General features: G+C 47.3%; 1 protein-coding gene across 1 annotated transcript in view; it reads right to left on the bottom strand.

Moving 5' to 3' along the window:
* Nucleotides 1-24,414, bottom strand: part of LOC131284217 (uncharacterized) — an 83,219-nt gene continuing 58,805 nt past the window's right edge. Inside the window, exons 14-16 of the mRNA XM_058313071.1 lie at nucleotides 3,039-3,784; nucleotides 2,810-2,972; nucleotides 1-2,735 (exon numbers count right to left, since the gene is read on the bottom strand). Of these exons, the coding sequence (XP_058169054.1) occupies nucleotides 1-2,735; nucleotides 2,810-2,972; nucleotides 3,039-3,784 (3,644 nt within the window). The remainder of the gene's footprint in view (nucleotides 2,736-2,809; nucleotides 2,973-3,038; nucleotides 3,785-24,414) is intronic.

Raw genomic sequence — 24,414 nt, 5'->3', positions numbered from 1 at the left:
TCACCGGTTGTCACCCCTTTGCGCGCCATTGTTAAGCCCTTCTACAATAACGGGCGCCCCGCCGTCTGCACTGTTCCCTATGGCGGACTTCTTTCCGTTCTCCGCGCCGTGAAGATGTGTCGTGTCCATTGGCTCCACATTTGAACGGTCGTCGGGCGTACTAACACCACCGGGTGGTGAGGTACGCCGCTCACGTTTCGATGGTGGAAGCACCAGTTCCCGTTCGGCAACAACGTGATCCTCGGCCGACGGTTCAACGACGACAGTCTTATTATTACCTGCTGATGCCGCTGTTCCACCGATCGGGGTGCTGGTACCCGAAGTCGTCGTCGCCGTCGTGGTGCCCGTTTTCGTCGTGGTCGCTGATGGTGGTGTTAGGGGGCTGGCACCACCTACGGTGCCACCGTCGGGATTATTACCACCACCGGTACTGCTGCTGTTGCCATTACTATTCACACCCGCTGTGGGGGAAGTGGACCGTTGACGCTGGTGCTGTTTCTCTAGCACCGTCGTACCATTATCGTCCGCTCCGTTGTCATGTGGAAGAGGTGGTGGCGGTTGTGTGGTGACATTCACCGGATCGTCCTTCGCGTTCGACCCATCGCCACTCGCCGCACGATCGTCTTTACCGTCCTTCGCCATCGGGTCGTCGTTCCTCGCGTTGGAGGCACCCGTTCCATTCGCTTCCATCACCGGCGTTGTTTCCGGGGGGGTTGCATTCAAATTGTCCCCGCGCGGTGGGGAGGACGACACGGGACGTTTGGTTCCCGTGATTACTCCACCGGTAGTAGTTCCATCATCCAGCTGCGACGATGATCTACCGCCGCTAGTCGCATCGTTGACGGTCGATTTGATGACATTCGTGACACTGCTGTTCGTGTCCACGAGGGGTGTCAGCACGGATGGGGAGGGTGCGCCTATCGTTGATGGTGGCGAACGGGACAGCTTCAACACCGAGGGCGACAACGATGAGTCATTACCATCACCGCGAGATGGTGCTGGAGGTCCTGTGCTGTTAATACTAGCGACGTTTGTACTATTTACATTGAGTTCCGGCACCAGCGGACCGGCCGGCGATGAAGGGATGACGGAAGGAGGGGCAGCTGGAGGAGGGGCAGGATCGGATCGTACGTTCGACGGTGGTGGAGGTCCTCCACTGTTGCTGCCTCCTCGGTGTTGGTGCTGCTGTTGGCTCGCTGAAGAACGTTCCTGGGAGGCCGCGGCAGCCGCCACGAGCGCGGCATGATGATGATGATGGGCTAGCTGCTGCTGCTGCTGTTGATGATGATGGCTTGGTGGTGTTATCACACTGCGTCCTCCACCACCACCACCTGCTCCGGGAGGATGTTGCGGTGTTTGTGCGCCGGGATGGTGGTGCATGTGGTGCAAATGATGACTTCCGGCACCGGCCGACGATGGATGGGACAGCGAGGGATGCGGCAGTGGTGGCTTGCTGCTAAGCGAGAGTGGCGAAGCTGCCGCAGCAACTGCGGCCATTGCGGCGGCCGTGTAGTACGGATGCGGGGCGGTCGCGGGACTGTTGCTGTTGCTAACGCCACCGCTGCTGCTACTGGCGGCCACCACCGGGGATGAGGGAGAAGCTCGGGTGGCCGGATGTGGCGATGGATGGGTGGACGATTTGCTGGACGTCAGGGCCAGCGGGGCACCGTGGGGCGAAGTGAGATGATGGTGCGGGGACGGTGCAAGATGATGCTGGCCACCGTTGTTACTGCCGTTCGCCGACGAGACGACAACGCCAGCCGGTGACCCACCGGAAGAGAGGTTCATCGATCCGTGCGCCGGCGGAGGAATGTGCCCGGCAAGGCTGAGGTTCTGGGCGTTCGCGAGAGCCGCTGCCGAGTGGGACAGATTCAGCCCGCCCATGTGCGCCATCGACGAGTGGAACGCGGAGTTCATCGTCGACGCGATGCTGTGGCTGTAGGCGGCCGCTACCGCCGCCAGGCTTGTCGGGATCGCCGAATGCCCGAGACCACTGCCGGGCGGTGGTGGTTGTGGCACCATCCCGGCCGACGGATGCGATAGGTTGAGCGTCGAAGCCGACGGTGGCTGTGGCACTTGTGACAAACCGAGACCCATGCTCAGTCCCAGCGATGGGTGCAGTGGGTGATGCGAGGGAAGCCCCAGCGGACCACCCTGCGGACGCATGCCGAGCCCGAGCGACGGTGGCAACCCCGGCGGAAGGCCCGGAATGGAGAAGAACTGCCTCGGCAGCGAGTGAGGTGACATCATGTGCATCATGCGTTCACGCTCCCGTTCCCTTTCGCGTTCCCGCTCCCGCTCCCGAGCTGCCTCACGTTCGCGTTCCTTCTCGCGCTGCTCCCTCTCCCTCTGCTCCTTTTCACGCTGCTCCTTCTCGCGTTGCAGCCGCTCGCGCTCCTCCTTCTCACGCTGCTCCTTTTCGCGCTGCTCGCGTTCCCGTTGCTCGCGCAACTCGCGCTCCTTTTCGCGCTCCATGGCCGCCTCCCGGGCTTCCCGGGCTCGCTCTTCCTCGCGCAACCGAGCCGCACGGTGCTCCTCTTCGAGCTTCATGCGCTCGTGAATGCTCGGCATGCCCATCCCGGGCAGCATGCCGTAGATGTTGGGCGAGTACGGAAGCGACGGGTAAAGCGGGTGACCCGCGGGTGAATGATGACCGGCGCGGAGCATCGGGTAGCGCGGATCAAGATAGATCGCCGGATCGTGGTACGCGAGGGCGGCCGGATTGAAGAGATTTGCTAAAATGTCCAAAATACGGGAAAAAGATGCATTAATAAATTATCCGATGCTGGGAACGCAAGGGTTTACTCACTTGGCGGCATACCGGGAATGGAACCGAAAGCCGAATAGGCATCGATAGGAAATGCACCGGCAGGATGCGTCAGGCGTTCGTCGGGTCTGTACGGCTGGAAACCGCTGCGGGCCAGCAGTTCCGACTGAATCGTATTCGAGCTGGGTGCACTCAAGCGTGGCATCTGTGAAGAAATCAGAACATTAGCTCACCGGTGTCTCACAAATGGGTTTTCCTGCGCTAAAATTACCTTCTCCGGGGGCTGCGGGGAGGCACGTTGCTGTTGCTGGTGTTGCTTCTTTGCCCCTTCGACGCCACCCCCGCGGCCTGAGCCCCCACCCTCGGGCCCTCGTATCCGACCATCGTTGATGATGTTCCCCCGCGAATCCTCGCGCCTATCGACCATCGACGCCATCGAGTTACCTCGTCCATCCATCGGCAGTGGCCCTCCATCACCCGCTCGCTCCCGCTCTCGATCGCGCTCCCGTTCCCGATGATCTCTATCACGTCCACCCCCACCTCCTCCTCCTCCGCCTCCCCCTCCACCACCACCAGGTCCTGCACCGCCACTGGGTCCACCATTCGCACCGCCGACGCCCGGCTCGTCGTCCTTCCCATCGGCCTGCTTGGCCAGGTTACGCAGGGCCGCTGCGAACGAACCGGTCCCGTTGCCTCCACCCCCACCACCACCGCCACCACTACTGCTGCGTCCACCGGACGAAGGATTCTGTGTGTTTGGCGACGAAGAGTGATGCGGTGGCGGGCCGGGTGCGGCACCTCCACCGTGCGCCACCGACGGTACGCCCAGTGGTGGCTGCTGGGGTGGTGGAATCAGTCCGGGGGAGGCACCCGGGGGCAGATGGTTCGGACCACCGATCAGGTGGTTCGAGTGCGGCGAGGAAGACGGATGGTGCTGCAGGAGCTGTTGGGCCGACGCGGCAAGCACTGGCGGGGCCGGGCTGGTGACGGGACGTTTCTGAGCCAGCTTCGATTGTACTGCGAAGAGAACGGGGAAATAGAAACGAAGAAGACGCAATTAATACGATATCCAAAATGGCCGAAAGCATCAAGAACGAAATTCGAATACGGGCGAAATCATGTTTTAAGTAGGGATGAGCGTACTGAGTAAGAGTGAGTGATTGAGTTGAATCTTGCTATTGAAAGATTGGTTTTAGTACGAACGGATAGTTTCTGAATACTCCATTATTATTTGCAACCTTAACTGGGATTCGAATCCGAAAAGAGTGAATGAGCGAGTAAAATAATTACTCCGATTAGAGTGAGCAATGGAGTTAGTCGCCGCAGAGAGCCGGATCTCAAAGATGTATATGTATTCATATATAGTTCTTACCTAAAGTCCCGGTTTGGGACTCATTCACTCTATTAAAAATCGAATTCCAAATAAGAATTCAAATCTCTGCGACGACTAATAACTCCGGTTTACAGATTTTAAATAAAAAAAAGAGTGACTTAAAGATTCGAATAATCGTGATGATTGTTCACTCTGAATTAAATCTTTAAATAGTCTTCAAATCTTTAAAACCTTCATCACTAATTTTAAGTTCTCTCAAATAAACAGAATCGCTGCAAAAAGCCTCTCTGGTGTAGTAAACCCAATCGTTTTTGCAATTCCAAATGTTCGACAAAATACAGGACATCCTATCCATCATCGGTCTACCGTGAAAATATCACCGCAAAGCATCAAGTGATAGCGCAAATGATGTGTCTCGTATTGATGCAGATTTCGACATACTTGTCCCAATTAGTTTGCAGAGCGGGACGTGGAACGAACGATTTTACATTGCACCGACAAGACCCTCTCTTGGCGGGCCACGTCACGAATCGGTGCGCTTTTTAACAAGCATCTGATTGGACGTGGTTCACCGAACATTCAATATGCAAAAGCCTGCGGTTCCAGCCGTCGTCGTCGTTGTAGGATGCGAAAAATAGGTTGGGACCGGCGGGAAATTCAACAAGTATTGATTTTCCTTTCCCCAGGCAGGTGCAACTGCAATTGGAATATCATGTGGAACATATTGACGTAGGTTGCTACCCCTACCCAAATCCCAATGAGTGTACAACGAGGTTAAAGGAATGATTTTGTGTTTGGGTAAACTTTGTAAAAACTATGTGAAGTTAAATGAATTCGTAAACTTTGTACTGAATTGAAAGTACACCAAAACATCCGCTTTCATGAACTTCTAGTCCTGATTTATCAGATATTGGTACATCCTGGGAACGGATGGAATCAACTGGCATTACATTCGATTAACGTTCACCTCCTCCAGCGTGCAATGCATGTTCGACTGGTGATCCACACGTGAATGTTGGATCCCAATCATCCCATCCATCACCGTTAGGCGTTAGAGTACGCAGGATGTAGGCTAAAGTGATTCGCCGTGAGTATCCCAGCCCGGGGATGGTTTATCGGTTGCTTCCGATGGATTCTGATGCCTCGCATTACATGGGCATAGCGTATGTGCGACCATTTCACCTTCTTCTCAGGGTCCCTAAGGGAGGAAGTTCTAAACGTGGAACCTTGCAAAACGCACATCAGATATGCGCCCCTCCGGTGGCCTGTGGTGTATGTGGTCGGGGTCCTGTGTAGATGGACACCGTCCGTGATGAACGTTGATTTGATTTGCGAACCCGGTTGGTTGCATCGTGCTCGATGCCATCGTTGGAATGGAACAGTAATTGAACCGCAGCTAGACGTCCCATCGTTACTTCTAAATATTTGCGCTACACTCGGAAAGCCGTCTCACACCGAGGAAGCGTATCGCTGACTTCCGTTGTGGCTTGTCGTGTCTAATTGCGACCGGCAAAATGGGAACCTGACCCAGGCAAGGATACAAGGAAAACCAAGGGATCGATGCGTAAGCTTTGCCAAAGTGTAGGTGTAATTTCTTTAGTGCATGAAATTCCATTCAGCACGCTATCAGTAACGAGAATTGATATGATGTATCCAATATAAAAAAACACCACGATTCAAGAACGCATAGTTTAGGAGCTCTCTAGAGATACGTAACAAATTTGTCGAGGAGTTGCCTGGAAATCATTGGTCGTAAACTCGGGTTTATGAGGGACATACTTCCTAAACACAATTTCCTGAACCAAACCAAACGCAAACAAATCAAAATGGAATGAAAGAATAATGTACATTCGCGCCAAACACCTTAAGGCTTAAGTGAGGCTTAAATCGCGACATAATCCTTCCCCTCTAAATGAAGGAAAATTCTTCTGTAAATCACTGGAAGCTCTCGAAGCGAACCCAGGGGTTTCCCTTTTTTTCCCCTCGCAAACGGGACAGGTTTTCACCAAGCGATGTTTAAACATACCAAACGCCAAACAGTAGCTTATGTCTTTTTGAGGCCGCTGCCCGAAACACGACTCCCAAAACCGGATCCCGGGGTTTCAACAAAAGAGGCACGCAACAGATCTTAACGTTTAATTTATTTTTCGCTTCCCGAACCTGGCCACCATAACCGGCGCGGCAGTAGAAGTTGTTGCGCTCAAGGGAAGGGACACGAAAACTCGAAACCGACCTCCAATCTATCAATGATCCTTTTAATACTTTGGCATGCCTTTGGTCTCACTTTTACACCAGACCAGACCTGGTGAGGTTCGATTGTGTTTCGTGTTGTGTTCGCTTTCCTGGTTCAGTTCCGTTTGTGACGATCGGACGAAGGACTTTTCAAGGGAAGGATTAACGGTATTATAAGACCCAAGGACCCTTCTTCTTGCGCAACTTCCGTTGAGCGAAGGGTCTGTCGTCGCAGGGAGTTTCATCTCGCGGGGATGGGTGAATAACGAAGTGTAGAAAAATCACTTTACGATAATTGTTTGCTATGTCTGACATTCTTTGGGGTCCGGATTTCACACCCCAGGGATTAGGACTTCCCAATGCACGCTATTTTGTTGCCCTTTAAAAGAAACTCGATGACATTGAAACTAGTTCGCATGGTGTCGTTCCAACGAGAATTGAAAAAGGGAACTGGTCCCTGGAACTAGCGAAGCATAGCGTTCCACCCTAAGAAGCAGCAGGAATACAACTTATCGCCATCGTCTTAAGCGTTTCCCTCTTTGTCACGGTAATCAATCCCATTCCAACTGCTCATGAATGGAAGGGATTTCACTCGTTTATCCCCGGGGGGCCACATTGTGGTGGCTAGAATGTGCGTGTTTTCTTTTATTTCCACCGCTGCTGAGGGATGTTAATGATTGTTCGTGGCCTCTACCATCGCCCGGAGCAATCTGGACGTGTTTCGATGGAAGCGACGGTGGCATATAATCAATTATTCACAAGCCAATCGAAAAGTGCCCGTTAAGCGTTTGGAGTACTTTGCCGGATAATTGGGATCGATTGGTTTGCTTGCTTCGTAGTTGCTGCTTTTCGGTTTCGACGAGAATTATTAGTTCTTGCGGTTCAGAGAGAAATAAATGAGTATGCAATTCAACCTAGATCGTTTTCATTCCTAACTGTTCCATTTTTTCTTTTCGGTTGGGATTTCAATTATGCATACGCTGAAATTTACATACACAAGCTATGTTCCAAGTCAAACCACTTCAGTCTAACTTGACAGGATCTAAATGCGATTGTTGTCACTTTGAACTTTTGGGGGGGAAAACTCCACGAGAACAGAGAAGATTAGAAACAATCATTTTTGGTTCGGTCGACCGATTCTGGTGACAAAAAACAAACACCAACCAAAACCCACTCATGTTTTGGTTATGTTGTTTTTATACGGCCACGTTACGGAGCGATGTCCCGGTCTCCGTTTCAAGTGGAACAAATTGTTCCAACTCTCGGGCGCAAAGCAGCTGAAATGTTCTAATACGTTTAAAGCTGGTTCTATTTCGCTTCTAAAGGGGGACCGAAGACGAATCGCTCGTGTGCTGGTGTCATAACATTCGGCAACCGATCCGAACCGTTCTTGGGATGTGATGCTCATCATGGGAGTGACTTTTACCATAGCGAAACATTAACAGTTTTCCTAGAGAGGCGACTGCTTGGAAGATGATTCATTGGCGATTACCTTTTTTTGTTTTCGCTTCTCGAGCTCTCAGCCTTCACCCGCAGCTTAAGAACAAACATTTACGGGGTAGTAGGAAAAACTTAGAAAACATTTATTGCCAGAAAACCCCCACCGGTGTGTGTGTGTGCTGAAGGAAAAACAAGCTCTAACGAGGGTAGATAGAGTATGAGCAACTACCAAGTCAAATAAAAACCCCCACACGAGTGAAAAGAAAACGATCACCTCCACCCCGCCCTTTTGGCGATGATGATCTGCCTTCTCCTTTAAAAATACAAATAATAATAATAAACCAGTGGGAGAAAACGATCCCATTCAACAAGATAAATATAGGCACTTAAGTGAGTGGTGTGTTTACAAAACTCGGCAAAGATGGCAATAAAAATAAAAACGCACATCTATATCCCGTTCCGAGTGCGTGCGTGCACATCCATCTAACCGGCCCCCTCACGCTTCTCTAATTTCCCTCACCCGACCAAGAACGAAGAAAAAAAGGGCAGCGGGTCGGTCGATGTCGTGTGGGTCGAGAAAACGGTTTGCCCGAGAGCTCATATGTCGTCCCAGCCAGCGTCTAACCTCTCTAACGGGGCCTCCTATATCCACTCGTTGCCCGCATCATTTTCGAACCGTTTTTCCTTTTTTTTTTTTCTTTTTTCTTTTGCTTACTATTAGGAGGACTGAAGATGAACGCAGTGGAGAGAACACGAAACAACCCGCGGGGGACCCAATTTCATCGAAACTAATATTATTGGCTGCTCCCTCCACCCATTTAGGAGTGTTTCCACCGGGTATCTAGTTACGGGAATTGTACTGAAAATGTGTGTGTAGACACAAACCGTATTTCAACAACTCGAACTTCGGAAGGAAGCAGTTTCTGGGCTGGAAGCGGAAACAGAGACTCATTAGTAGCTTATCCGCATTGAGGATTGACTAATTTCATCAAACCATACCACCACCATGTACAACACTACACTCGATTTTCCAGTTTTTCCCCAACCGGAATGAACAACAATCAGCATTGTTGGGTGGAAATGATTTGCCAATTTTACGCCATCCCGAGTTTTTGAGAAAGGATACAATAGTGGCTTTTGACGTTCGGGTAAAAAAGGGTTTTTTGGATGGAATCGTCACATGATGATAACCAACATTAAATTAGCTTGCCAGCAAAACTATATTACAAATGAAAATCGGTTGTTGAATTTAACGTTCAATGAAACCAAAAATCGTTTGATAAGAAAGGAGGAATATTTAATGCATGAAATTTATATTCTTGTAACAAATAATCCTAAATGTATTATTATAAGTTATTTTTCCTACATCTTGCACAACCATAAAAACAAACTTTGCTCAGACCGATAACTTTCCCAAACGCCCAGGGAATGCATTCAACACCCCTTTTCCTCGAGGTTAAAACAGAGGGATCTTTTTTCCGGTATGTGTATGCGTGTGTTACGACCGCTCACCTAATAGCTAGCCATTATTTAGGGACTCGTTTTACAACACGAAAACGAGCTGTTAACACTCTGCCCTGCATAGTACACACCGTTCTGATGTACTTCTGTTGGGGTATAAATTTATAATACCAGACACAAACACACACCCGAAACCATACACCGTACGCTGCTGCGTGCACTGGTCCAGTGTTAATAGGGTGTTTTATTTTCTACTTAGATTCCAGGTTTCCCTACCGCTTTTGGGCGGCACGGAAGCGATTGGAAAAGCTGGTAGCGTCGTTTAGCTGATGAAAGGCGACGAAAAACGCCGCAATTGATTTCTCGCCCCCGGGCGGGGCGAATGATTTTCCGAGCAGTTAATAGACTGGCTGCCGATGAAACACATTCCGTGCATATTTGAGACTCGAAATGCGGGGGCGAGAGGGGGGAGAGTTTTCCACTGCATTATAAATCTTGCCAGCAGATGTCGGAACTTAATTAGGGTGGATTTTTTTCTAACTACTCCAAGGGGAGCTATTTTTTTGTCGCCGGTTCCGTTGTCAAATGCCAATGGAATTGGAAAAAGTGTATGTAAATAAAAGCATGTAGGCATAAGTTAATTTCTCCCATCAATCCATCAGCGGCAACAGTCGAGGACGAGAGCGCCGCCGCAAATACTGTCACTTTGAAATGTCTCATAATTACCGCTTTACAAACCGTCACCGGCGACGAGTGTTTCGTGTCGCGATCGTCAATGATGAGCACGTGAAAAAAGCAGCAACAGCAGCAGGAGAGATTGACAAGATACATGCCCAGCAAAATCACCATTAACCTTCGCCGGCGAACGATCCGAACGACGGCGTGCGGTGATGAACCGCAACTGGCAAATGATGATTTGTGACGCTCACACACATCGAGCGATGGGTCCAGGTTCTCAGGGGTCGGTCAGCGGTCTGTGTTTCCCTTGGCAAATTGCGGCACGTCTTGGCAGTCCATAACTCACGGAACACCGCCCAACGTGGTCCTGGTCCAGGGAACAAACGGACGACAACGTTGGAGGTTTCATATTCTAATACTACTATGCCATTGCACGTTTCGTGCCATCCGGGTGAAGCAAATTGTGGGTGTCGATTGCGTGCTTCCATAGCCAATTTGTGCCAGCGTTCAGGACGAGAAAATTATGACTAGTTTTTCGTGAAAAGTAACATATTTTTTTTTGCTAGATCTCTTTTCGACTTTTTTGCCTGTTTGAATTTAGTAGAAAAGATCATGATATTTCTTTTTAAAAGAATGTTTTAAAAAGTTTTTATCATTACATAATAAAATAACATTTTTACTATTCCAGATGCCTTAAATAAAAAGTGAAATGAAAGTAGAAGTCATCTTTATACCATAACGCTTTAAAATATAATGAATAAAATGTATATCATAGGGTAAAATTGAATACAAAAAATATTCACCCCAGATTGAGCGACTCCGTGTAAAGCATGTGAGAAAATTGCTACAAATTGTAAAAAACAAAATCCCATTTACTACGCCACATTTCATGACATCCACCGCACCACCCAGCGTGTGCCCCAGTGGGGGGTGGGGCGTGGGGTGGTAGAGAGGGATATTTTGGCTTTCGCTTTCATCTATCATGCAGAAAGTCGACCCACACCGAGCGCGCACTAATCCGATCCGGAGCAAATGGCAACAACATTACCACCCCACACGCTGTCGACATGTGTAAATTCACCGTGACGACGCACACGGTCCGGTGGCAAACGAGGGGTGGTAGGGGTGGGAAACACAACGGGCAGGACAAGTGAAATGCCAGGAAAATTGAGAGCGGCAATAAACAAACAATCATTTAACGCGCACGCCTGAAAACTGTTTTAACTGTCACTGCAAAGACCCACCCTCTGGGCACCGCCCCACCGCCTCTTCACCCTTCCCCGTTTTTCCGCCTTTTGGTGGTCGCACACATACGCACGCACGCACGCACGCGGTCATGACAGATGAGTGGTGTGATCAAAGCTGTCACGGAGTTAATGAAGGTTGTGAAAAACGTCCAACAAACGACGGGACAAAATGTGGCGGCCTCCCCCCCCCGAATCCGCAGCCCACCCACCGAGTGCAGACAAGGAGTGAAAGGCAGAAGAGGGGGTGGGTTTAAACCATGATCCACAAGCTGTCAGTGGAGAAGAATCACGCACCGGCGTGACCGCTTTGACTTGGTCGATGGGGGTTTCGTTTTTTTTTTCAATGGCGAGGATCAGTCGCACAAACACCCAAACCCAAATCCGCCCCAATCGCTCGGATGGCGATGGTGGTGGTGATAATGTACGGAAATCTTAGACGAACGCCTCGAGCAAGCGCTACGCACAGTATTGTACAACGTTCCCATCCGACGTTCGAAACGACCAGCTTCTAATAAAACCTTCGCCGCAATCGGCAGTAAAGTGCGAGGGATAACGGCAGGCGGAAGAATTTATGTCAACCGGAAACCCCGGCTACGAACATCTTCGGCCGGTCTGGGCACGTCGGTCGGTCGAGGTTTGTGTGTACGGATGTGCCGGGATTGGGAGCGTGTTTATCCGGGCGTGAGCCGGGAGGAAAACAGTTCGCCGGAAAAACGTACGGTACGGCCCGCACGTTTCCCCATATGCGCGGCTCTTTGTTGTTGTGCTTTTCTTTTGAAACGCGATACTGGGGGTGTTTGTTAATGTTTTCATTTCTTTGAAGGTTCATAACCATAATAGAATCGTCGAAAAAGCGAATCTTTCCAAACGCAACCAAGTGAAAAAACAGTACGGTTTAAAGAAAATAAATTTACTACCGCTAAAAACCTGTTCTGAATAAATGTTGTTTCAGGTTTTTCACTGGATGGACCGTTCTCGATTTTTCAACATCAAAGGTTTGCTCTCTTGGAAGTCAATAATGCAACTATATTCCATTTTCCAACAATATATTGCGTATATATGAAAAAAATAGATGTTAAGCGATCCGTTGGAAATGTAGTTTGTTTAAAGACTAGTTTGTTTAAAGACTTCTTGATTAGAGTTTTGTAACTCGGATTAAGATTCATGAATCTGAATGATTCTTTGTGTTTTAGAGATTCATGAATCCCAAAGATACATCAATTGATGAAAAGTGATGCTCCAAAAATGGGAAACAGGATCCCCCTTTTTTTGGTCGCAAGATCCACGCCAATGAAAGAATTATGGAGATTCGTGACAGATCCACGTAAGATTCATGAAGATTCATTAAGGTTTCCAAATATTCATTAACGTTGGAAAATTCGAATCACAAAAGATTCATGAGTCCATCTGAATGAATTTTAGGTGAAAGATTCATATGAATGAATCCCGTCAACATATTCATTAAGTCCAACACTATTCTTGACTAAATGACTTCTTACATAACCAGGGAGTTTCCGTTGGCAGAAGTTGACAAATGAAAAACGAAAAAAAAACTTCCAAAACGATAAAATCCTTTACACAACGATGAGCATTTCCTGCCACAGCTCGCCCCGGAAAAACTAGTCTCTGATGAATACACACAAACACATCTAATTCCGAAGAAATACACAAATCGATTACCGATACCAAAAAACATTACACTGCCCGCCAGGATTAACACCCGTCAAGGGGATGCGATGCATACAAAAAGAGAGCACAAGGAAACGAAATGGGAGAAACATAATAAAAAAAAAACTGTCAAGAGGAAAAGGAAATCATTTCCCGCACGGCAATAAACACGACGGCCAAACGACGGCCCGGCTCGTTTACGAATGTCTACGGGAGGGGGCAAATAAAAAGTGGCACAACAGACCACACTAAACCCCGTGGAGAAAATGGCACCGAAGAAAGCAACAAATAAAACATGGCGACAAATGACGATTACTAATAGTTCGGGCGGCGGCAGGATGGTACGGCCATAAATAAAAGAGCGGGAAGAAAACGGAGAAGAAAAAGAACGATGCGAACGTATGTGTGTGTGTGTGTATGTGGAAAAAGAGTGGGTGGAAAATAAAAAAAGAATCCCCGGGCTGTTATGCGATAAAATATGGTCGCAAATAAAATAAACCTACATCTTTGCTTCGGACGTTGATATTCGTTTTATTCATTTTCACCGAAAGCAGATTGGTGACCCGCAAGACGGAGGGTGAAGAAGGGGAGAGCAGAGAAGGGGGGAACAAACCCCAAAACGAAGTGGCGGAGCGGCGAGCGGAGTATTTTATCAGCTCGCTAATTAGATAAATCCGTATCATCGTCGTCGTGTATCCGCTCAAACGATTATTTGCTGGTCCGAGGTTAAATGTATGTACAACAAAAAAAAAAGAGCCACTGGGAGTGAAAGAGAGGAGCAGAAAATCCCGAACCCCGAGTGACTGGCCAACAAACGCACGATGCGCACACCCACGGTCCATTTTTCATCACCAACATTCGTCGACTTTTCCGTTTTTCGACTACTGCCACCCGGTTCCGGTTTCCTGACCCAGCCCTGCGGCCACAAATCCTTCACACCGTAAATCAATTACTCGTCCCGTCCCGCTCGCTCGCGCGTCGAGCCGTCGACGAAAAGCACCATGCGCATCCATCACCAGGCGCCTCCATCGCGTGACGATCGCTTTTTATCTTTGAGCTCACGGCAGCGCGAAGGGGAAAGAAAATGCCCCACAACAGGGGGTGGTTGCGGGCGGTGTCGGTTCGGTTTGCGGAGTTGGAAAATCCGCTCGTCGAGGGCAGTGTATTTACCACCCACTTAGTGAACCGAAGTGACTCGCCTCGGTTTAATGGTGATGGTGTCGATGTCAAATTAAATATGAACTCAAGTGGATAATAAACAGAGCAGGCGACGGGGAGGTCGGTTGGTGACGGGCCGGTTGGTGGCGCACCGGATGGCAGGTGGTGGATGTGTTTAATGTTAGTGTGAGTGTGCTTCCACAGACTTTTGCGTGCTGCAAGAAGTTATAATAGGGGGGTGTGCGAACCGAGAGAAAAGTTAACACCGAGAGTTGAACGTTCTTAACAAGTTTTCCCCTTTAGTGAAGGATTTTTAAAGTTAGTATTTAAATGTTGGCCAAGTCATTCAAACCCAGCAATACTTGAGTTTGCAATTCTTATTTCATATCAGCATGTTAAACATACGATAATGAGTTTAATTTTCCACTATTTCATATTTTCCTAGAAATTTCCGTTTGTAGGGGAATTTGATTTTCCCCCAAAGGAAACACCATATTTACTGAGATAAGAGAGAGTGTATGCGAGGGAGCTAGACAGAGAGCACATACCGACAGATCTGTGTCCGTGTATGTGTGCGTAGGTGGGTGGATAAAGATTGCTCACGTCGTTAAATAAGACGGTTTGTGATTGTTGTGAGAAGATTTCGGGTGAGGTTTTCATAACCGCAGCCAAATCATTCTCAGTTCATCCTTCCTCTCCTACCTTTTCCGGTTCCGATTCGGCGGATCAGGATGGGATTTTCTGTTGCTCAGCAAAGTATCAGTGAACAGCTTACAACGACGAGCCGGTGAAGGAAAATGCGAACAGATGCTGTTACTGTTCGTGTCTGATATACGAGGATAATACATTCCGGACACGGTGTTCATGTGTTCAGCTACTTTTTGTACAGCGAATGCCAGTGAGAAATCAGAATACTTTGCACATTTTGAAGACAATGAAAATGTTGAACGAAAATTTTCAATTATTTAATAATAGAAATAGAATTTTAACTTACTAATTTTCTGCCATCAAATACTTATAAGTTTGTTTCATTTTTGGCTTATTCATTTGCTATGTTTGTTTTTAGTTTTCCCTCAACTAAACCAACCGAACATAACGATCACCTGACATGACGAGGGTCATCATTATCAAAGGGGATGCAGGGATTTTCCCAACTGTGATACCCTTTCTGCCATTTCCATTCTCGGTCTGTTTCCACTCAAATAAAAATTCAACAACCAACCTTCTGGCGCTCGGCTCCTAAGTACTATTGATCTCTTTATGCTGCAACAAAAGATATGGCTGATCAAAAAAAAAGAAGGGTATTTTTTCCGCCAACGTTCCAACGCGACGAAGGCTTACCAGAAGGCTCAATAGAAGGAAAGGGAACTATTTCGAGAGTTTCCTTTTGCCAGCGACAAAGAATCGCTTCAGCGTTATATCTGTTTCTCCTTTCTTTGCCACGGAATAAAATAAGTAAGTTCGCAAATCCTTTACAAAGAAGCATCGAGCGGAAAGTGGGGAGAAAAAACATCTTATTTTGTCAACACCGCCACGGAAAGGCACGGAACATTTCTTCACACCGGGTAAAGTTCCACTTCTATCGAGAATTGGAAAAAAAAGACGGACCCACCCACACAAAAGCCTTTCCTCTTCTCGGGCGGAGCGCGATCCTTGAGAAAGAAAAGCGACAAAAAAAAGAAATGAAACAAGACCCCGAATGGGATGCGAAAAAGTGAACAAGTCGGAAGCCTTGTCGTTGAAAAGGATGCAAACGACCCGGTTTTTCTACCACTTGTCTTCCCCCTTTCGTCCATCGATAAACTTCACCCGTCCCGTTCCCGGGTTGACTTTTCGGTTCTGCAAACAGTTTTGCCCAGTAATGGAGTACAGGCTCATCATTTGCATAATAACAGGAAACGATAGAGTTTCGCCCCGGGATTGAGCGGGCTCGGTCGGGAAATTCACTCGTACAATGTTTGGGGAAAGAATATTGCACCGATTCGATCGGAAAAGTTTAAATCATTTAGCTAGCTCGAGCTCGAATTTGCAATAACCCATAACTTAGCAGACACTTTTTGGGGTTTCACCGAGGATTTCTTTTGATGGCCAACGTTTTGGGTTTAGTGTAACGAAGGGGCCTCGATTTTTCTATGACATTTTGATACTGATCCTTTCTGTTAAACGTCTAAGATTAATTTAGGTCAGGTCCACCGTTGTCAAATCACCTCAACGTATCGTTATCGGTATCATTCCATCCCCGTTTATGTAACACATTTGTACCTTTGATATGATCCCAAAGATGTCTCACATTAACAAACGAATATACAACCGTTTTCCTGTTCTCCCCTCTCTTACCGGGTAATGGGATCGGTGCGTGAATGTTTGCCAATCCTCGCGGTATCCATTCCATGTTGATCGAATTTGACAGCCCGTCGGGATCAACGCCTGTAGAACGGCAAGTCGAGCAATCTCACGGGTAAATATTCTAGCACCTCAAGAATTATCTACTGAACTTGTTAAACACTTCCGGATTATCGTTGCGCGGATTCGGCGGCAATTAGTGAACGTTCAAAATACCGACGGTAAGTTGACGCCTAGGCAGAAAATCCCTTGATTTCTGCTGGAATGCACCGGCTTGCAGGGAAACATTAGGCCCCATAGATGTACGATTATCTACTTTTGGAAGTTGGTTAATGCTTTTCTTACAAGCGAAACTTTACGAGCAAACTTTGTTAAGCAAGCTTAACACACATTGGATCACATTCACACTTGACAACGAATCGCACTTATAAGCGTTCGAACACCTATCCACTCTGGAAAATGTGCTTCATTTATCGGTCGAGGATTGAGCATTTCGAAAAACCATTTGCATGGTCACTGGTTCGGAATAGATCCGTTTTTTGGAATTCGCGTTTGATTGTTATATTTTTCACTGGCAGAACATGTTTGTTTCTGTAAACATTTACAAAAACTGAAACGAAATATTTGCTTAGTAAACACTCAGACACAATTTCAACAACGGTTGATGGAAGCAGTTTGTATTATCTTTCAGTACCAATGAATGCCTTTTTTCCGCAAACAACCCAAGAGGTATTGCGCAGGTTAAGATCATTTAATCAAAAACGTAGTTGAACAATTATAAGCACCTCACAATGACTACCAAATTGACGAAAATGAATTATGAAAAACATTTTAAATAATATCACAGTCCTCCGTCGAATGAATAATATAGAAATTTAAATTAATGAATGAAGCAAATAACAGAATAGAAGAAATATCGTCAACAATACTCTTCAAATGGTCATGATTTAATCTGTCATCAGTTTCGATGCAAAAAATATTCGTAAAACTGATTCCACTCATCGATAAAAAAGAGTGCAGCAATTAAAAATCAACAAAGCCATGCATGCAAGATAATACACATTTGATGAAAGCATATTTTTATTCAGATTTAAAAAAAGGAACAATCAAAGAAATTGTGAAGTGGCAAAAAATATCAATCATCAATCGGCAGGAAAGGAAACAAAAAAACGGGAAAAGATTTTTGTTTATGTGCGCAAATGCGATGCACTGATAGCGAGAGGCAAGGTTGGTCCCGTTGTTCAAAGTGCATCCCCAGCATCCAATTTGCATGCCAAAGTGAAAACCAACATGGCTGAAATCCAGCTCCGGATCGGTGGCGTGTTGGCAACACTGCACGGCCAGTTCGCTTGTTGGATGCTGCAGCCACACACTTCCATTCCAGCAGCAGCAGCACACGAATTGCGTGTTTGGCACGCGCCCACACACCACCACAGGGGGAGGCGGTTGGAAAAACCAGCCGGTGGAGGAAGTGAGGGTTCCTGTGCGCTTGACTCGCATTTCCACCGTACTGAATAATTTAGTGGCACTGATTTACATGATTTGCTTTTCCACACTTTTCGTTCCGATTACTCAACTGGTGCCTTCTTTTCTCTCGCCCGGTGCGCGTTCGTGATCTTTTACTCTCTCATTTTCCGTCCCACCGATCTATATATTTTTCCTTTCCCTTTTTCACTGCACAAAATCACATCGGAAGCGTTGCATTCGGTACCAGACCTTTTTCTTCATCGCCCCCGATCCGGGTGTTTGCACTGCAGCGTCTGGCAACACTTACATCCCGTTCTCGCTCGCACACTATCAACACGAAAAAAGCGGCATATGCAAGTGTTTGCCGGTCCACAATCCAGCACCCTCTTGTGTGTTTGTGTGGGTGCGGTGGGCAGATTTGTTTACCTCAAGAAATGGCCGAACGACACACATCATCAGAAATGTGTGCTCTTGAGCGGCGGGCACCTTTTTCCCCTGTTTTCCCGATCTCTCACACAACACACGCGATTGCTAGAGAGAGCGACACACATTATTCCGCCCGGTGGAGAAAAAACACCCCGATCCCGAACGTTAACCCCCTTCGGAACGTCCTTCTCTCGGTGGCGGTGCGTTTTCCATGCGGGAAAAGCGCATACAACGACAGGAGTGCGGCCAGCACGCAGGCGCAGACCACCGACAGGGGCAGGCAACATCGTAATATGCTGGTCTTTCTTCTCGTCTTTGTTTTTTTGTTGTTGTTGTTGTTGAGTTCTCCTTTCGGACTGTTGCTGCAGCAAGCCGTTACGCGTGGGAAATGCTCGAGAAAATGTGCATACTGTCGCTCTTCACTCGCCACACTTCACATCTCGATGGCGTTGATCTTGGGCAGATGAAAATCACACTTGCTGTGTGCACATGTGCATTTGCAGAACACACAGTTTCAATTGCCATATTTTATGGTGAGTGAATGTCTTATAATAAAATCAAGCATTACAACAAGGAAAAGACATGAATTTCCTTTCTTTGGATTAAAATTAAAACTTGTCACTGTAAAACACTTATTTCAAAAGGATCTTTAGAGCTAATGTGTGCACTTTACTTTAAAAAAAAATTATAAAATAATTCACAAATACACACAGCACAACAGTGCATTTCTTCTTATCTCAATCTTGACGGAACCAACGGATTTTGAATCAATTTTCCGCAACACTTGGTGTACATTATTTTCCCACTCCTGCGTGCCACAATTTCACACCTTTGGTTTACATACTTCCAACAAACCACTAGCGCTATCTCGCCTTCTCGTTCACCTTGTGCGTTTTATGAACTTCCTTCTTCCCCTTTCCGGTCACAGTAAACGTCACGGCAACCCACCTCCAGAACGGTGGAAAAAGGACAACGATGCCGAAGGCTCAACACTGGCAACGGCAGCAACAGCAACAAGGACGACAATGAGAGCGCGGCGGCAACCACACCGCGCCGTGGTATTGCGACGACGACGACGATGGGAACTCGACTCGACTCGATCTCAAACACCGCGGGAACGCATTGATCCTGTTGCGACAGCTGCTACTGAGACACTGCCGGCCGACTTGAGGGATCGGGCGCCTTGAAGTGCGATTTTCCCCACGACGACGACGGCGACGACCGAGAGTAAAAGGTCGGTCCGACGCGCTTCGTTCGTATGCGTGTGACGAGACGGGATTGCGCGTTCTCCTCCAAGAAGAAGACGGAGAAGAAGCGTTTTTCAGATCGGTTTTCCCGACCGAAGCGGCGTTTCCTTCAACACCGAAGGAACCGTGAGGTTGTGTTGGTTGGCAAGCTGTGAGTGGTGTTGGTACCGGACTGAAGAAGAGCATTGCTCGCGCACCATATGTATTTCCCGAGGAATAAAGAAAGCACAGAGAGAACATCGATGGTGTTGAGTGGACATAAAAAAAAAAGAACAAAAACCCTCCAAACTTCACACAAAGAAAGGCCAACTGAAAGGCCCGAGAGATGGAAGCCGTGAAGTGTGAGATGAAGAGAAACATATACGCCACATGTGGCCCGCATGGAAATGTTGGATTGGGTTGGGTTGCATATGGTCCTCCGACGACGACGATGATGCTGATGCTGATGATGATGATGATGGCTTCTGTCCGTCTCGCTTACGCTCGCTCAACCCACCCGAAACTTGCGGACGCGCAAGTGTGTGAGGGAACCATATGGTGTCGAACACGGCACAGTATCGCCACATAGATGGATAGATTTTCCCGCAGCACACATGGAAAGCGGACGACGCGGGCCAAACTCCAAGATTCCTACCCCACCAATACGCATATGAATAACACCAGGAAGGCGAACACAGCATCCTGCTGTTCCGATGCAAAATTGCAACATCGAAGCTGGAGGAGAAATGGGAACGAAAGGACGAATCGGTCCTTACTCTTACCATTGCCTTCTCTCTTTCCATCTCGGGCAATATTTATGGTAACGGTAAAAGAAAAGCGTACCCTTTACCGTTACACGGCGGGCCACAGTTGCATCGACCAACGTCACATTCCCGAACTGGGATATAGTGGTTATATTGCCGTTCAGGAGGGTTTTGGTTACTGTTCTCACAATTTTTAGCTGTTGCTGCCAACGACCATGACCAAGTGCAGGACACAACTGCACACAAGGAGAAGCAAAATAAAGAGATATCATTGCAACAGAAAGAGACAAAAACAATGCAAGTATTTCCAGATGCATTTTTGTGAAAAATATAAACATTTGTTTAACCTTCATTACATATTGCACGCCGTATCGAACATAGAAACAATTGTTTTTCACAAATTATGTTGTATTGAGATGTGCAGATTTCTTGGATTTTCCTCAGGAAAACTTTAGAAACTTGAGATAATATAAAAAGTGTTATACACAAGACATAAATTCAACAACCAAATTCAAATGAAACCGCACTAAGTTGAGTTACTTTGCGCATTCTTTTTTATACAAACTCAAACAGCGTGTGAAGGAGCAGTAAACAACGCAACAACGCAACAACTAATGACAAGCAAATAAACAACTATAGAACAAGTTTTAGAAGTTTAAAAAAGAAAACATAAATATACAAAGTTGTAAACGAAGGTTGAAGGGAGATAAAACGATGTGCCTCTTCGGGGTGGAATTAAAATGGTACTGCTCTACGCCAAATAACACCACGTCAACATTGTCACGTTGTTGACAAGAGAACCGCAAAATATACGGATGAGTGATAGGAAAGAACATTCCGCTCGCGGCGTGTCCGTGTGCTAACACTGACAATGTGTGGAGTTAGTGGCTGTCGCACTAATGCGCTGCCTTCGCATAATAAAAAAAAAAAACGATAAGAAGTCCAGCAAGGAAAGGAAAGGAAAATTGAGGTCTCACCTCACTAATTTGCTGCTTAGTGTCATGGTGGGAAAAGAGAAGAAACAAAAAGGACATCATGCGCCACAGCACATAATCAGCCGGGATTTTTTCAACTAAAACGACGAGCAACTAAGATTCTTTTTACTTTTTCAAGAAAAATAGTTAGAGTGAACAACTCCACAATTGAGCTGCGTATTCATGGAAAAGCCTTAAAAGATTCCACGGTGATGAAATGAACCACACACAGCTGACATAAATTTTCTGAAAAGCCAAAGCACATCATTCAGTCCTGCCGCAGGATTTCTAACCATTCAAATCACATGAACTGTCCTCATTCCAACGTAAAACAGAAGAGCAACACTTTCAACAAGCATTCAACGAACTGCTTGTATATGGGTTGAACAGGATACAACGCTCGTATACAGGTTGAATTCAGCGCAGAGGAAACCAGAGTAGCGAGATTTTAGTACAAAATAGAAGAACCAACTTCTCAACAAGAACACAATAGTTTCTCCTTCAACCATTTCCACTCGCGCATTCTTTCACCAGAACAAGATGAATCGCGACATACCAACTTTGCTGGCATGTAGTGTGTCGGCATAGAAACGAAAAATGGCTGTCGACGATCCAATAACCCAATGCTCAAAGCCATGTCGCAAAGGGCCAGTGATGCATGTAGGTTACAATGTATCAATGTAAAATGTAAAATGTACAAACATAATTTATTTATTGAGTAAAAAAGTATAAAAACCTTGCATTAAATCAAAGTAAACTGAAGAATAATTCAAAGGCAGAAATGAAAAAAAAGAACCACAAAAATGAAAAATATAGGAAAGATAAATAAATAAATTAGAAACATATAAAAACTAAATCAAATTTTAAACAACCAAAATGTAACGGAAAACCCACCCATCCTTTATAGAAAACTTGTGAAAACTAGAGCGAAACAAATATTTGACAAGCAACTGGCAACACTGACGCGATCAATCGCATGGGAACTACTGTGTGCATTTCCACCACCTACTGGCGGACTCGCACACCTCCGCCCCCTCTTTCCCATTGTGGAGTGCAATCGACTTACAAATGTTTGCACCATGTTCAAGGCGTATTTACTCTACTTTGCAGCGTTTTTGATCGTCATTTGGAAGATTGGAGAAGTTACTATCTGCTTCCCTATCGTTTCCATACTGCTGACTACTACGGGACAAGTTTCAACCACTCTCTCTCTCTCTCTCTCTCTTTCTCTTTCCGGCCTTCCCTTACGTCACATTCAGTAGATCCTGCTCCGGGCTGAGAAGGTTCTTTGTTTAAGAATCGGAAAATGTGTTAGGCTAGTGTGCGCGTGGCCTTGCGAGAGAAGCCTCTCCTGGCCCGATGTTGGAAACCGTCTCGCAGAAGTAAATTTTCCACAGAGTCTGTACACATACACACTCTCTCTCTCTCTCTCTCTCTCCAACCCTGGCGTACGCCGGAAAATGCAACGCAGTTCGCTATATAGCGGCGAATGACAACCCCCAAGGTGTGCAAAACCCCGACCTGAAGGTGCACACAGAGAGACGAGTGACCCTTTCCACTCCGGGTCGCGTCTGACATTGGGACGGCGAGCGAGATCCTTTGTGAAATATGTACTACACAAACAAGTGCACGCTTTCCTGCGTCGGTATGTAAGCTCTCGGAACCGTCCTTTGGCAAACTTGCTGACTGGTTGTGATATATGTGTGTGTGTATACGTAGGTAGGTGGGTAGCTTAACTCTAGGACGAGCAACACATGCACTTTATATACCGCTCGCGCTTCTCGCTCGTTCGGTCCGTAAATTATACTCCCGGAACGACCAACCGATTCTCCTCAATTTTCCACTTGAAAGGGATACACATCACTTCACAGCTTGGACCGGAAGGGGTCCTTCCGCTTGCTTTCATTTCCGTAACCTACCCCCAAACATCCCCGCTCGCCCCAGTTTTCCGTCCAAAAGTGACGATGCTTGAGGAGCATTTTGCTTCCACCTGATGGATGTCGGCCAAAGTGTCGATCCCTGTGCGAGGGGGGGGAGGGTGGAGGTGGATCGGGTACGCAAGGGTAGTATGTACACCACACACAGACACACACACACCCACAAGGGTCGGCATGCACATTGACGTTGCTCAACTGCTGTTTCTGCTGTTTTTCTGCAATGTTGTGTTAAATTGCGACCGTAAAACGAAGAAAAGGAAACAAACATGACAACAGCAATCTTTTTTCCGCCTCACGAGATCCGTTTACCTTTCACCCCCGTTTTCCTCAACGCCATCTTTCTCTTCATTCGTCCCCGTCCCGCTCGCTACTCCTTTTTTCTCCATTCGACCTTTACCGGCAAAGGAATGTTCGTGCTGCGGAAATGATTTGAAAACGATCTCGCCTGCGGTTGACTTTTATGGGTGCCACAAACGCATACACACACACACGCACACAATATGCCACCCCCCTCACTTACCCACCCCTTCTCCTTTCCCTCACTAGCACAACACCGGGAATGTCCTTCACAGCGAGCGGAAAAAGGATATTACGCTCGGTTCGTACATGTCGCTCAAAACAGCAACGACTCTTGAAAAAAGGACGTTTGCGGTACACGGGCGTGTGTGTGTATGTGTTGATGTGTGTATGAAACTTCCTTCTCTAGCACTTGCCGGGTACTGTGCCGTACTCTTTCTGTTGCCGTTTGTTTGCTTTTTTCCAGTTCCAGCACCGAAGTGACAGCAGGAAAACGAGCAGCGCACAACCGTTTTCGCGTTTGAGGAGAAAATTGGGAAAACCGGGGCCGGGCCACACCACCTCTTCGCGTTGATTGAGTTGAAAGGTGTCAAGTACCGCTGAACCTCAACGCTTACATATCGTCGTCGTCGTCGTCCCACGTCTTTTACCCACATTAACAGCCCCCGCGCCGCCCCCGTCTCGTTGCGCCCTGGCCACCCCCCCCCCCCCTCGCGGGTTTTCCCGACCCGAGTTTTTCTCCCCCGTGCGCGCTTGTTACGGTGTGGTGGAAAATCGAAGCAACAAACCCCCGACCCCGAAACACCAAACGAACCGAAACGAAACCAACCGCCACATTCCACCACCACTGACTTCTTTCTTCCGCACAAGCAGAGAGCGTTGTGTATGTGTTTTGTAATACATTTAACGATTTTGCGATGTCCTGGACTGACGACTTGGTTGGTTGGACAGGTGAAGAGAGCACTGGGCTTGGTGGAAAACGAACGAGTCGTGAAA

The sequence above is a fragment of the Anopheles ziemanni genome, chromosome 3 (assembly GCF_943734765.1).
Source record: "Anopheles ziemanni chromosome 3, idAnoZiCoDA_A2_x.2, whole genome shotgun sequence".
Taxonomy (NCBI): Eukaryota; Metazoa; Arthropoda; class Insecta; order Diptera; family Culicidae; genus Anopheles; species Anopheles ziemanni.
Note: the sequence above shows the minus strand (reverse complement) of the source record. Positions and strands in the feature narration are given on the sequence as shown.